Raw genomic sequence first — 13,622 nt, forward strand, 5'->3', positions numbered from 1 at the left:
ACAGCTAGCCATCTATCGAGCTTAAAAGAGCTGTTCAGCCCCGTGCCTCTCGACAGCAACTCAACAGATAGGGTATCTATCGAGATTTATGAAAAACAAAATTTCAGATTTGTTTTGAATCTAATCTATGATTATGTGTGTGGGCTTTCTTTTCTCACAACCCTAGACATATAAAAGGATTATTTTAAGGGTCGTCAAAGGTGACACAAGTTGCACAAGTGTTGAGAAAAGTTTGTTCAAGCAAATTGTGACCGGAGACACAGTTTTGCCCTAGTTCATCATTCTTGTGAAGAAGTTGCTGTGTTTATGCACCGTAGGGTTTTGTGACCAAGCATCTTCTTGTTCTTTATCGTTGGGATGAATTGAAAAACTTTGCAGCCAACAAACTTCTCTAGTTGGTGATTGAAGTCTTATACTGGGATTCGCGCAATTGGTTAGTCACGTACTTGGGAGCCGTGTAAAAGGAGAAATTGTCACTATAGAACAAGTCCAATTGGGTATTGAGATAAGAGTTCAACTGTAGGTTGGTATAAGGTACTGGGATTCCTTTACTTGTAACCGCTTGTTGTGATAATAGTGGAATTACGGGAGTGGTGACCTTAAAATCACCCGGTGGGGTTTTTGCCGTGTTAGTTTTCCCCATTCGTAAACAAATCACCGTGTCAAATTTATTTTCCGTTGCATACTTATTTTATTAGTGATTTGCTTGTGCTACCACGCGTTTGCGTGTTAATTAACTTAATTAATTCACTTGGCTAAATTAATTGGTTAATTTATCACAATGGGTCAATTCTTTTTGGCCTATTAAGTGGTATCAAAGCAGGTACACTCTGATTAGGGTTTGATCTTTGCTGTGTTGATCTATTGACCCTTGTTTGTCATTGATAGAGGACAGTCATTAATTATACCTCATTTATTTGATGGCACTAACTATGCATACTAGAAAGTACGGATGAGAGCTTTCTTGCAGTCTTTAGATGAGAAAGTGTAGCAAGCTATGGAGATAGGCTAGACTAAGCCTATAGAAGCGTCGGCTGATTGGGATGATGCCAAGATCAAGGCGACAAACTTCAACAGCAAGGCATTAAATGTTTTATTTAGTGCAGTCACTAATGAGGAGTTCAAGAAGATATCCTCCACTGAAACTACGAAGGAAGCATGGACCATTCTCCAAACAACCTATGAGGGAACCAAGGCTATCAAGGATTCGAAAATACAGAGGCTCACTACAAGCTTCAAAGAGATTAATATGGAGGAGGATGAGTCGTTTGATGAGTTTTATGCCAAGCTCAAAGACATAGTGAACTCAGTGTTCAATCTTGGGGAAACCATTCCTGAACCCAAGATTGTGAGAAAGGTGCTCAAATCTTTGCTCGAGAGATTCCATGCCAAGATTACGATGATCGAGGAATCAAAAGATATTGAGAAGATTCCTTTGACAGAGCTGGTTGGTAATTTACAGACTTACGAGCTAAGGTTAACAAGGATTGGTAAGTCGGGTAAGAGCAAGAACATGACCTTGGAGGCCAAGAGCAGTGACACGAATGAGTCTTCAGACAATGAAGATTCTAAGATGAAGTCCTACATCATCAAGCAATTCAAGAATTCCATGAAGAATGCCAATGGGAAGGGCTTCGACAAGGACCATATGCAATCCAATTCTTCTTAGTTTAAGAGCCAGGACAAAGGGAAGAAGAATGTTAGGGATGGCGGTCTGTACACTGTTCCCGCAGGACCTAAGTGCTTTGGGTGTTAAGGTTTCGATCATATGAAACAGGAATGTCCTACATATCTCAAGAGCATTGGGAAGAGCAAGGCACTTGCTGCTACTTTGAGCGACACCGAGCCTGAGGATGATTCCGACAATGAGGATGACGGAATCCTGAATACCTTCACTGCCACTGTCAATCCTACTGAGGGGTTTGTTGATGATGTGGATGAAGATGAGGAATTGGTGGAGTCCAAGTTTGAGAAGATGGGTGATCAAGATGATATCTATATAGCCTATGAGAAATTATACAAGCTTTCTGAGAAACATGAGAAACTTTATAGGCTGACCTCCAAGAAGCTCAGTGATGTGGAACTTGATCGTGAAGAGCTTTCCACAAATTTTGATGAAGCTAATTAGACTATTGGAGCACTGAGGTTCAAGAACAATTTCTTGGCCAAGAAGACCAAGAAGCTTAAAGCGGAGCTGTTTCAAGTTAGAGCTCAATTAGAGAGGACTTCAAGTGCAAAGCTTGATGAGATGCTCAGTCTTCAGAAATCTGCTTCTGATTGAACAGGTTTAGGGTATGGTCTCTCTTCTTCTAATACTGCTTCTACTAGTACTACTATTTTTGTTCCTCCTAGTAACAATGTTGAAATTGAGAACAATGATGTTAAAATTGATTTAGCGAGTGAGAACATAGATAAGGGTAAATCTATCTTAGGAGCACCCCCTAAGCAAGATAAGAAGGAAGCTAAAACCCTAGGGCTAAGAAGGCTAACTCTTAAAACCTTAAACAGAAGAAGCAGCATCTCTGTTATCATTATGGAGTTGCCGGTCATACTAGACCAAATTGGTATAAGTGGTTAGCCACTCAACAGAGCAATGGCATGATCGCATCTAGAAGCCAGAATCAGCTTCAATCCTCTCTTGCTCCCCTTGGAGATCTTATCAAAGCCTTTATATTCCTTTTGAACTTGAACGGTTACCGCCGGTTCAAGGGTTCACTCAAAGGAAAGGTTCTTCCAAGGCGTGGAAGGAAAAGGGTTCCAAGTGATTCTATCACTTTTCTCTTTCTCTCTTCTTGTTTTTGTGTGTGCATTACTTATGTGTTTTACTTTCAAGTTTAAGACAGTCTAGTTTTATGCTTTGCTTTGTTTAACATGTTTTTGTTTGTTTTCAGTTCTGTTTATTTTGTTTTTCATATAAAAAAAATTGAAAAATCAGAAAAATACAAAAACAGTGTGTGTTTTGCGTACTTTGGTACTTGTGTACCTTGGATGGCCATTGAAACAAAGTTTTCTAAACTTTGTATCTCTTGTAACTTAGATGAGCATCTCTATGCACAACTAAGCAAGTGAGCTTTGTGGCTCGTGTTTGTGATAAGTAAGGTTAAGTGATCTCTTGTACTTAACACTCGTATCACTCTTTTTGACGGGCCGAAAGGACTAAAATATCCTAAAAGAAAGGCATAAATAACCATCTCACCACTGTTGCCCGCCAATCATATGACATCTGTATGTTTTGGCATAGCAAAAGTGCAATGCCAATGACATTTGTGTGCTTCGGCATAGCAAAATTGGAATGTCAAATACTTATTAACATCATTAGATATTTCTTTTCCCTCTCTTATATGCCCATGCATGATTTGCTTAAAATGAAAAATATGCAAAGAAAAATAAAAAGCAAAAAGATCAAAATGCTTTATATATGATTGCAAGCGTGTATTCTAGGAGATGTGGGAGTTATAGGATGTACCTTGAAGGTGATATACCCTATCAAACAGTTATGATTGTGTATGAGTTAAAGTGATTTTCTCATATCTCAAATCGTCATAACATGTATACACTTATGCAATCTTGCGATATTTTTTACACACAACATGCAATATTCTTTGCTACTCTTGATACATGTGCAGGTACAATGTGATTTGGCCATCACAAGGTTTACATGTGTTAATGTATGCTCACTAAATTATCTTGACTTGTTTTTGAAATATAAAATTGGTTAGACTTATTTAGTGTGTGTGTGTGTGTTTTTGGGATCTATGTGCTTAAAATTGTTGTTGAGAGATGATTTTGAGAGCTCAAAATGCTGTTTGGATCCTTGATTGAGTTGCATGCTTGATTGCATTCATATTTGTGTTTTTCCCTTCTTGAAAAACTGATTTTTAAGTAATCTCGACACCACCTCGACACTTGGCTATCTGTCGAGCTCTTAAGCTATTTCTTATCGCAATCTCGACACTTCCTTGATAGCTAGGTGGATTGATCGAGAAAGTTCCTAAATCCTCGATAGCTTCTCGACAGTTAATGGATCGATCGAGATTCTTCTCTTGTGTCTTAGCTTTGTTCCTCGACACCTTCTCGATAGATGCAGCCTCGACAGATGCCTCAACACCTCTCGACACCTCTATCTGTCAAGAATTACTGAGGATCTATATATAGGCTTCAACGCGATCCAATCCTCATTTTCTTGATCTCTCTCGATCTATCCGCACCTATTCTCACCTCCCAAACACTTTCTTCTCTCTCAAAACTTTCAACCCATGTGATTTTCGGCCTTCCCTTGCTTCAAATCACTTTGTATGACTTCTTTTTCTCTCATTTACATGCATTTTCATGTTTTGAAACCTAGGTTTTGGGGTTTTTGTAAAATTTTGGAGTTTTTCAAAATTGATGAGTTATTATTGAAATTTTGGGATGGGTTTTTGCTTAAATGAGTTTAAAACCTCATGCATTACATCACACATTCATTATAACTATATTTTCATGCATTTAGATGTGTGTTATATATGTTAAACTGATTGTGTGCTGGTAGGATTGGATTGTGCTGAGCCCATGATGCAATTTCTTTTGCTTGTCACATGTTCATGCATTTCCCATGCATACGTACTATCTTTTCAGTATACTTGTTATATTTGAATTGCTTTAGGACTTTTCTAATTGTCTCTTTCTCTCCCTCTCTTTTCTATTTACGTTAGTCGTGTCTATGGCACCTAAGCGTAAGTTAGCTCCATCCCAGAACCCTTTGCATTCTAAGGCATCGTCTTCGTCTTCTGATCCTACTCCTTCTCATATTCGCTTCCATGATGAGGATGCCTGAAAGGTCTTCTTGGAGAACTTTTCTCGACGAGGTGTTCATTCGAAACGCCGAGTCATTTTGGCAGACTTCGCCGACACTGACCTTCCCGATGTCATTCACAATCGAGGTTAGGAGTCACTATGTGACGTCCCGGTCACATGTCCTTCCGTGTTGATTCAAGAGTTTCACTCCAACATGCATGGATTTGATTATTCAGTACCTCTCTTTTCTACTCGCATTCGAGATACGTGCATTGTTGTCACACCGCAGCTTGTTGCGGATGTGCTCCATGTTCCGAGGGTAGAGCATCCTGACTACCCCAGATGTGAGCGTCTAAGGACTGTGTCCAAAGACGAGATGATTTCTGCATTCTGCGAGCGCCCTTCTGATTAGGGTGATTGTCAGTTTACACCATATAAGGCCTTTGCTAAAGGTTCTAGATTCATAAACATGGTGATGATTTTTGTTTTGCACCCACTCTCTCACTACAACTCTATCACAGAGCCTCGTGCTCAATTTTTGTTGTCTCTTCTTAAGCATCTCACTATAAATTTTCCTTCACATTTTATTCTTTCTCTTATAGATATGTATAGGGATATGGCTACCCATGATAAGCTCATTTTCCTTTCGACTATCACGTGGATTTTATGCCATTTTTCTGTTTCTTTCCCTCTTCCGACCATTTTTCTGTCATATGTGCCATAGACGCTGCTACCGTTAAACGTAGCAAGGCACAGTTTAGGTCACAGCAGTCAGATCCAGCAACTCCTTCCTCCTGTTCGGCTCCATCTCATTCTTCTCAATCCACATCTACTCCTTCCTCTTCTACGAGCGATGTGTCACTCGGAGACATCATGGCGCAGCTGCAGCGCATGGATGCTCACCTTGATACACTCTCTACAGAGTTGTATCGGGTGAACGTTCGTGTAGGTCATATTGCACGGTGGTAGGCGATCATGGGTGGCTTTGCCCCTGAGGCTTCTCCTCCACCACCTCCTCCAATAGCTTCTAATTCTGAGGATGAGGATGAGGATGAGGATGATGGTGATGACGATGATACTTCTGATGATGATGATGGAAATGCTAGCTCTACCGATGAGATGTCTACTTGACACTCTTACCCTTTATCACTTGTGACAAAAAGGGGGAGTAGTTTTAGATATGAGAGTAGTCATTCTTAGGGGGAGAGTTAGTATAGGACATTTTTGTTAGGGGGAGTGTTGATATTTTTGAGGGATGTAGCGAGGATTACATGTATTTTTTTCTTTTCTCCATTTTAGATACATTTATTCTTGTACGTGGGTCTTGTGACCATTTTTGATATACATTGTACTTATTTTCTTTATATATGATGATGTATGTTTCTTTCACCTACCCTTACATGTGTTGTTTCTTTTTTTTCTTTATACATATGGTTTTTATTACTTGTATGCAATCTATTATTTCTGTTTCACATAAAGATGCCTTGATGAGTTTTTGTTAAAGTGTTTCAGAAATACAGGTTGTCAAAGTCTACTTGCCATAAACTCTCTTCTTGCAAAATTTTTCAAGAGTTTGTGTTAGGATAGATTTTATTGTATTCAACAAGTGAATATGAGTTGAGTGATTTATGACTTCTCTCATATCTCATTTGTTTGTTGTGGTTTTGTCACGGATTGCCAAAGGGGGAGATTGTTAGGATATATGTGATTCACTTGTTAGGACCATATGTCACTATTTTATGTAATTGGCTAATCCTTTGACAAAACGCACTTTACTTGTATTTAGGTAGATCTAGGATGTGTTTAATACTTTAAGAAATTGTGTTTCAAGATTAAGTGTTGAAATCATGCAAGTCTGTCCAAGATTCAAGCTGAAAAGTGCCTGTTATTAAATCTCGACAACTAGCCATCTATCGAGCTTAAAAGAGCTATTCAGCCCCATGGCTCGACAGCAGCTCGACAAATAGGGTATCTGTCAAGGTTTATGAAAAACAAAATTTCAGATCTGTTTTGACTCTAATCTGTGATTATGTGTTTAGGCTTTCTTTTCTCACAACCCTAGACATATAAAAGGATTATTTTAAGGGTCGTCAAAAGTGACTCAAGTTGCACAAGTGTTGAGAAAAGTTTGTTCAAGCAAATTGTGACCGGAGACACAGTTTTGCCCTAGTTCATCATTCTTATAAAGAAGTTGCTATGTTTGTGCACCATAAGGTTTTGTGACTAAGCATCTTCTTGTTCTTCATCGTTGTGATGAACTAAAGAACTTTGCAGCCAACAAACTTCTCTAGTTGGTGATTGAAGTCGCGTACTAGAATCCACGCAATTGGTTAGTCACGTACTTGGAAGCCGTGCATCAAAAAGAGAAATTGTCATTACAGAATAAGTCCAATTGGGTATTGAGGTAAAGGTTCAACTGTAGGTTGGTATAAGTTACTGGGATTCCTTTACTTGTAACCGCTTGTTGTGATAATAGCGAAATTTCAGGAGTGGTAATCTTAAAATCACCCGGTGGGGTTTTTGTCGTGTTGGTTTTCCCCATTCGTAAACAAATCACCATGTCAAATTTATTTTCCCCTGCATACTTAGTTTATTGGTGATTTGTTTGTACTACGACGCGTTTGCATGTTAATTAACTTAATTAATTCACTTGGCTAAATTAATTGGTTAATTTATCACAAGCGGTCAATTCTTTTTTGGCCTATCAGATCACTCTTTGAATTCTATTTGAATTAATATGACCTAAACGTAAATGCCAAAGATATGCATCACTAATTGAAGGAAACTTTCTCTTTAATGATTTCACGTGTGAATTATTATCTAATTCAGAATTATATAATTCATGCTTATCAGGAGTTAAAATATAAAGACCATCAACAATATTACCTGAACAAATAAACACTTTATCTTTCTTTATAATAACATTGTCTTTCAGGATAACACAATATCCATGTTTACCTAAATAAGTTGCAGAAATGAAATTCCTATAAACATTAGGTACATATAGATAATCTTCCAATATTAAAACCCTAAAATCAAAGCATAAATTAAACACTCCAACAGCTACAACTAGAATTCTGCTCCCATCAGCCAAAGTAAGAAACAATTCCCCTTCACTCAACTTTCTGGTCTCCTGGAACCCCTGCAAAGAATTGCAGATATGATTAGTACAACCTGAATCCACACACCAGGAATCCGTGGGATTTTGTACTAAACATATTTCAAGAAGGAATGAACTTTTCATACCCTTATTCTTAGCAGCTCTAAATATTGGACAATTCCTATTCCAATGACCTTTCTCACCACAATGGAAACACTTTCCTTTGGCGTAGTCCTTTTTTTCCTTGTTGGCAACTCCTAAGGCAATTTTTTTACCATCTTGCTTGGTGAAGTCCTTCTTCTTCTTCTTCTTCTTCTTACCCTTGTCTTTTGACTTAGGTTGAGAAGTAGAAGCTTCAGCCATATTGGCATCAACACTGGATGTGCCAAGAATGCCTTTCGTCGCTACCAATTCATTCATTAATTCAGACAATGAATAAATCTTTTTGCTCATATTATAATTAAGTTTGAATTCCTTGAATGATTCTGGTAGTGAATGGAGTATCATATCCACTTGGGATGCTCCATCATCATCGGCACCTAGAACTTCCAGTGTATTCAAATTAGAGATCATCCTAAGACAATGCTCCCTCACTAAAGTACCTTTAGCCATTTTGGTATTATAAATTTGTCTCATAGTTTCTTGCCTAGTAGAACGACCTTGCTTAGCAAACATCTCCTTCAAACTTAACATTATGTCTGAGGCTAGTCCTACATCCTGCATTTGATGGTATAGAACATTTGAGATAGATGCTAGGATATAGCACTTGGCCATCTCATTAGATTTTGCCAACGATCATATTACTGTTTTTCCTCTAAAGGAGCATCTAATGATGGAAAGTTAGGACATGGTTATGTAAGCACATATTTATGCTCTTCAGTAGTAAGAACAATGTCCAAATTTCTTTTCCAGTCAACATAGTCGGATCCAGTTAGTTTGTTTTGATTAAGAATAGCAACAAGTGGGCTAAATGATGCCATGATTAAATCTGAAAATAATAAACATGAATATAATAAGTAAACTGGACATTATCAATTTAGCATATAAACATATAGTATGGAACCTTAATAAAACCATAAAATAAAATATGCATCGACAACCCAATCTCATATTTAATATCCCTCAGCATAGAGTGAACATTAAATACTATGATTGATTGAGAACTATTCTCATTATTAGTGCTATCATGATAACTCTTATCAAACACTAATAATATGCCAGTATACATTTAGCCTCTAAATAATAATAGTAAGAATTCAGCATAGAGGATACCATAATATTTAGTCTAGTATATACCATTGTCTAGAATCATGTGTAGCCACATTTCATCTCCCTTAACAGGTTTATCTTGTAGTACCATGATACAAAACACCCTCCACATGGAATGCAAAGCTCAAGGCTAAGACAAGGTGTTTGATCAAACCACTATAAACTAGGAAGTTCAATCTTGTAGTACCATGAAATAAATACTCTCCGCATGGAATGCTAAGCTCAAAGCAAAGACAAAGTATATATTTCATACTACTATGAACCGCCAATGGAGGCCATGAGATCCAACCTTGTATCTCTCTCCCACTAGATATTTTAAAAGAAAGGTTTTTAATTAAAAAAAAACATATGTAATCTCATTAAACATAGCCTTGCACTTCATCCATGTGAAAACACTTAGAAAAATTCAAAATTCACATTTTTCGATCGATCGAATGTATGTCTCGATCGGTCGAAAAAAATTAAAAATTCGAACTTAACAATCTGCCTGGCTCGATTGGTACTCGATCACTGCTCGATCAATCGAAAAAGAACATTCGATCAATCGACTAGAAATCGAATATCAATCAAATCAGATAGATTGGTCACTGTTTCACTCGATCGATCAAAAGCAATTTTCGATCGATCGAAACTCGTAAAACTCGAATTTTCCAAAATTAATCTGGAGCAGTTTTCAATGGTTTTTCATGAACAAACAACCATCATATGAACATAATAGATAGAATTTGATATCAAAACTGAATTCCATTGATGCTATAGCCTTAAAGTTCAATTTAACATACTTAACATCAAACTTAAACAACATCATAATATCAATATCAGTTTTTATAAAAGATAATTTCAATCACGAAGCAAAAAATTAATTGCAAAATCTTCTAACATCATGAAACTATTATCTTGATTCCAAAACTCACATAACATGTCATACAAATTCGAAATTGAAGACCGCTCTGATACTAATTGTTGGAAAAACAAAGTTTGTATCGCATACAAAATATGCACAGCGGAAAAATTTAATGGATCTACTTCATTGGCAATTGATAACATGTACTATGTAAATTTTAGAATATAAGATCTAGAGAGTGTACCTTGGTGTGGTGAAATTCAAAACCAAAGATTAGAAGGACTTGGGAACACTTTTAATCTTCACTCCAATTCCACTTGATACCCAAAAAGTGTGGTCTCTCAATCAGTTTATATGTATGTGTTCAAGTGAGAATAAGAGAGTATCCAACACTCACATACAAACCATTTCATTCTCTTACAAAATTATGTATGTTTCTCTTCTTATAACTGATTATCTAATTGGGCTAGCCTTTTGGGCCATTTCAATTGGGTTTTAGTATGTGACTTAGAGTGGGACCAAAAGGGAACAAATAAGACACTAGCTCCAATGGGCCTTGGGCTTTTCTATCAACGCTTGACAAGTCCAAAGTTACCATTAATTATATTTACTACCACTATATAAATATAATTGCATTCTAGGCCTTATTAATAAATTATATCTCAAGACTTTATTATACATGCAACGCCTTCATAAAATATTCGTAGTAATACAAAGTCATGTAGGTTGACTGCCACTTTGAAGATTACTACATTTTAATTCTTGATTACCCGGTTTAATCCTCTAAGTTATTCATCATGTATTTATGAAATCAAATTTCATAAATATATACTTTAGTATCTTTTTACTAAAGTAGTTAGGCCTAACATTCTGAATAACCAAACCCATTAAATTTATCTCAAGGAAATATTTTATATCTCCGTTAAGAGATTATGAATTCCATCTTGAGAATATATGTTCCATCAATACTAAATGTGGCTCCCAACATACTGAGGTTTTGACTGTGACGTTAGATCTTACTCCTGATATATCAAAGTAACCTACAGTTCATGATCAGGTCTATTCTCTCAGGATTAAGAGTCGATGTAAATAAAAGTCATGAGATTTATTATTCATTTGACAGTCATTAGGAGAATAATAAATCTCACAGCGGTCCAGTTCAATATGTCTTAACCCTTAAAACATATCAACATATCAAATAGAAGTCTCCACTTCCATGATCAAGACAAATCATCTTAGTTGATATGTTACAGTCTTCGCAGATGAAATTCCCAATTTCATCACCGACTACGAACTAAAATTCTAAGTTTACAAAGAACTTATGACTTATATCTGCTGTGACTAAATCACATAAATCACATACTATGCATCTCATGGACTATATGATAATGTCCAAATATTCATGTTACCATTATTTTAGATAATAATAAAACAAATTTATTAATCACAACATTAAGTCATACATAATGTCATACATAATATCATACAATAGGATTTACGGGCACTAATCCTAACATGTGGAGCATTTTAGGAAATACTACTAGTGAGGAGAACTCATCAGGAAGGTTAGCATGGACAGGACAAAAGATTACTAGTGATCACTAGTAGTCTATTTATGTTATCTTTCAATACTTATGTTTTCTAGCAGTATGTTATGTTTCTTAGTATTTGAATTCCCTAAAAAGCACTAGCTAATAGCATGTGTTACGGACGATGTCATGAACAAAGTCCTTTTGTATATAAAGTAATTTGAATTCTCTAAAAAAATGACTAAGTACTAGCATGGATGATGTCTTTGGATGATGCTATGTACTAAGTTCTCTGATATTTATGGACGATGTTATGTACAGTTATTGTATATAAAGTAGCTTGAATTCTCTAATTTAAGTGTTGATGATTCTGTGAAATTAACGTCCATATGAAATTAAAGACGTTTAAAATCTCTGATCGTGGAGATGTATTGTCGTGAGCCATCCTTAGACAAGGAAAAGGCAAATTGCCATAAAACTTAAGGCAAATAACGTTAAGTACAAAGGGAAGGAACAAACACCTCCAAGTACCCTTGTCTAAAAATAAAAGACGAAGAAAAGTATGCATGCAACATTTTATATGGATGACATGTCCAATTTACTAGGCAATTTAAGCTATGGGTGAAAAGGAAAATAGCAAAGCAAAATTCCAAGAATGAGTCTAAGGATGAGCAAAATAGTCATACTCCAAAATAAAGTCCTATCTATGGACGAAGAACACTTGTAATTAAAATTGGCAATAAAAATAAGTATGGACAAAAACATGTTTGTAAATAAAAGGGTAGACGGCCATCGTCCAAAAACCCTCAAATGTGTCAAGCCTAAAAAAGGCAATTGTATCAATACCTGTCCTTAAACTTGGATGAACTAAATGTACTTGCATAAATCCAAATGGTCCAAAACAACGGACCCCTTCAAAAAACAAAACAAAACAAAAACAAAACAAAGGAAATAAATAAAGGTGATTACAAATTCTTTTATAAACCACTGGGGGCATTATCCCCAAACTTTGGGTCGTCCATGGCAGGCTGGGTGGAGGCGTCGTCTTTAACATTTATCTCCTCAGAACTCGTCTGTAGAAGAGAGCTCTCATCAGCAACGCAAAGCTTAATGGGGTTGAAATCCTTTCGGGGGAAGTGTTCAAGGATGTCCATGCGGAAGTCCTCGAAACTGGTAGCATAGTTCCTATCCAAGAGGACGATGAACTCATTGGATGCCTTAAATTCCTTAATGGCTGCTTCCTTAGCTTCGCCTAGAAGAGTGTAGAGCTCATCGCTTCTCTTTTGAAGATGGTCAAGACGAGTATCCTTCTCGATGGCATTTGCTTTAAGCTTTTCGATAAGGTTCTTTAACTCCTTCACCTCGTCCTCCAACTTAGCCCTCACCTCAACTTGACGGCTGGATTCTCTCTCCACTTCATGAACTTTTACGTCTAGCCTAACCCTTTGTTGGTCCAATTCATAAGCTTGTCTAGACGCCGCCATAAACTTAGTCTTTGCCTGTATGAAGAAATATGTATGTGAGACACAGTTCAAACTCCTTCACTGACATATCATAGCATATGGCAACATCCTCCTCAAACATAGCTTGTTGAAACCTTTCCCAAGCAAGGCCTTCACTCTTGAGAAGAGTCATAGGGCTGCCACTAGGAGGTTTGGACGAGGTGGCTTTAGAAGGGCTAGACAAATCTAGGTCAATCTAAACTGAGGCTGGCTACTTGACAGGAGCAGAAGGGATGACGGAGCAAGGCTTGACAATCCCTGATTTGGACGACCCATGCCTTGCCTTTTTATGGCCTCGATGACTAGGAAGAGACTCCAAATCTACCGTCCTAGATAGAGTCTTTTGTATCTCTGCACCAGATGGACGAGGTTGAGAGTGGACCTCCTCCTGAATAGCTTCCTCGTTTGCCAAACCCTTTCCCTTATTCTCCTTCATGGTTGCCATTTCTACAAGGAGAAAAATGTGTTAGAGTTTAGACGAAATAAATAACTAAAATGAACAACTCACGTCTACACGTGGTATGTTCATGGGCAAGTGCCTCCTCAGTTGGTTCAGGTCCAATTCTCCAAGCAATAAAATGATGTAGAGTGACCAAAGAGTGAAA

General features: G+C 37.1%; 1 protein-coding gene across 1 annotated transcript; it reads right to left on the reverse strand.

The window, feature by feature from the left end:
• Positions 1–7,886: 7,886 nt before the first annotated feature.
• On the reverse strand, positions 7,887–8,647 carry LOC115966710. The gene is made up of 2 exons (XM_031085883.1): positions 8,194–8,647; positions 7,887–7,915 (listed from the first exon to the last, which is right to left on the reverse strand). The coding sequence occupies exons 1-2, from the start codon at positions 8,645–8,647 to the stop codon at positions 7,887–7,889; spliced, it is 483 nt and encodes a 160-aa protein (XP_030941743.1).
• Between the last annotated feature and the right edge of the window lie 4,975 nt (positions 8,648–13,622).

The sequence above is a fragment of the Quercus lobata genome, chromosome 11 (genome assembly GCF_001633185.2).
Source record: "Quercus lobata isolate SW786 chromosome 11, ValleyOak3.0 Primary Assembly, whole genome shotgun sequence".
NCBI lineage: Eukaryota > Viridiplantae > Streptophyta > Magnoliopsida > Fagales > Fagaceae > Quercus > Quercus lobata.

Coding starts and splice junctions, on each gene's coding strand:
- LOC115966710 (XM_031085883.1), bottom strand. CDS start 8,647: ATGGCCAAGTGCTATATCCTAGCATCTATCTCAAATGTTCTATACCAT. Junction 7,916..8,193: donor ACCTAAGTCAAAAGACAAGG/GTAAGAAGAAGA, acceptor AATTCTTTGCAG/GGGTTCCAGGAGACCAGAAA.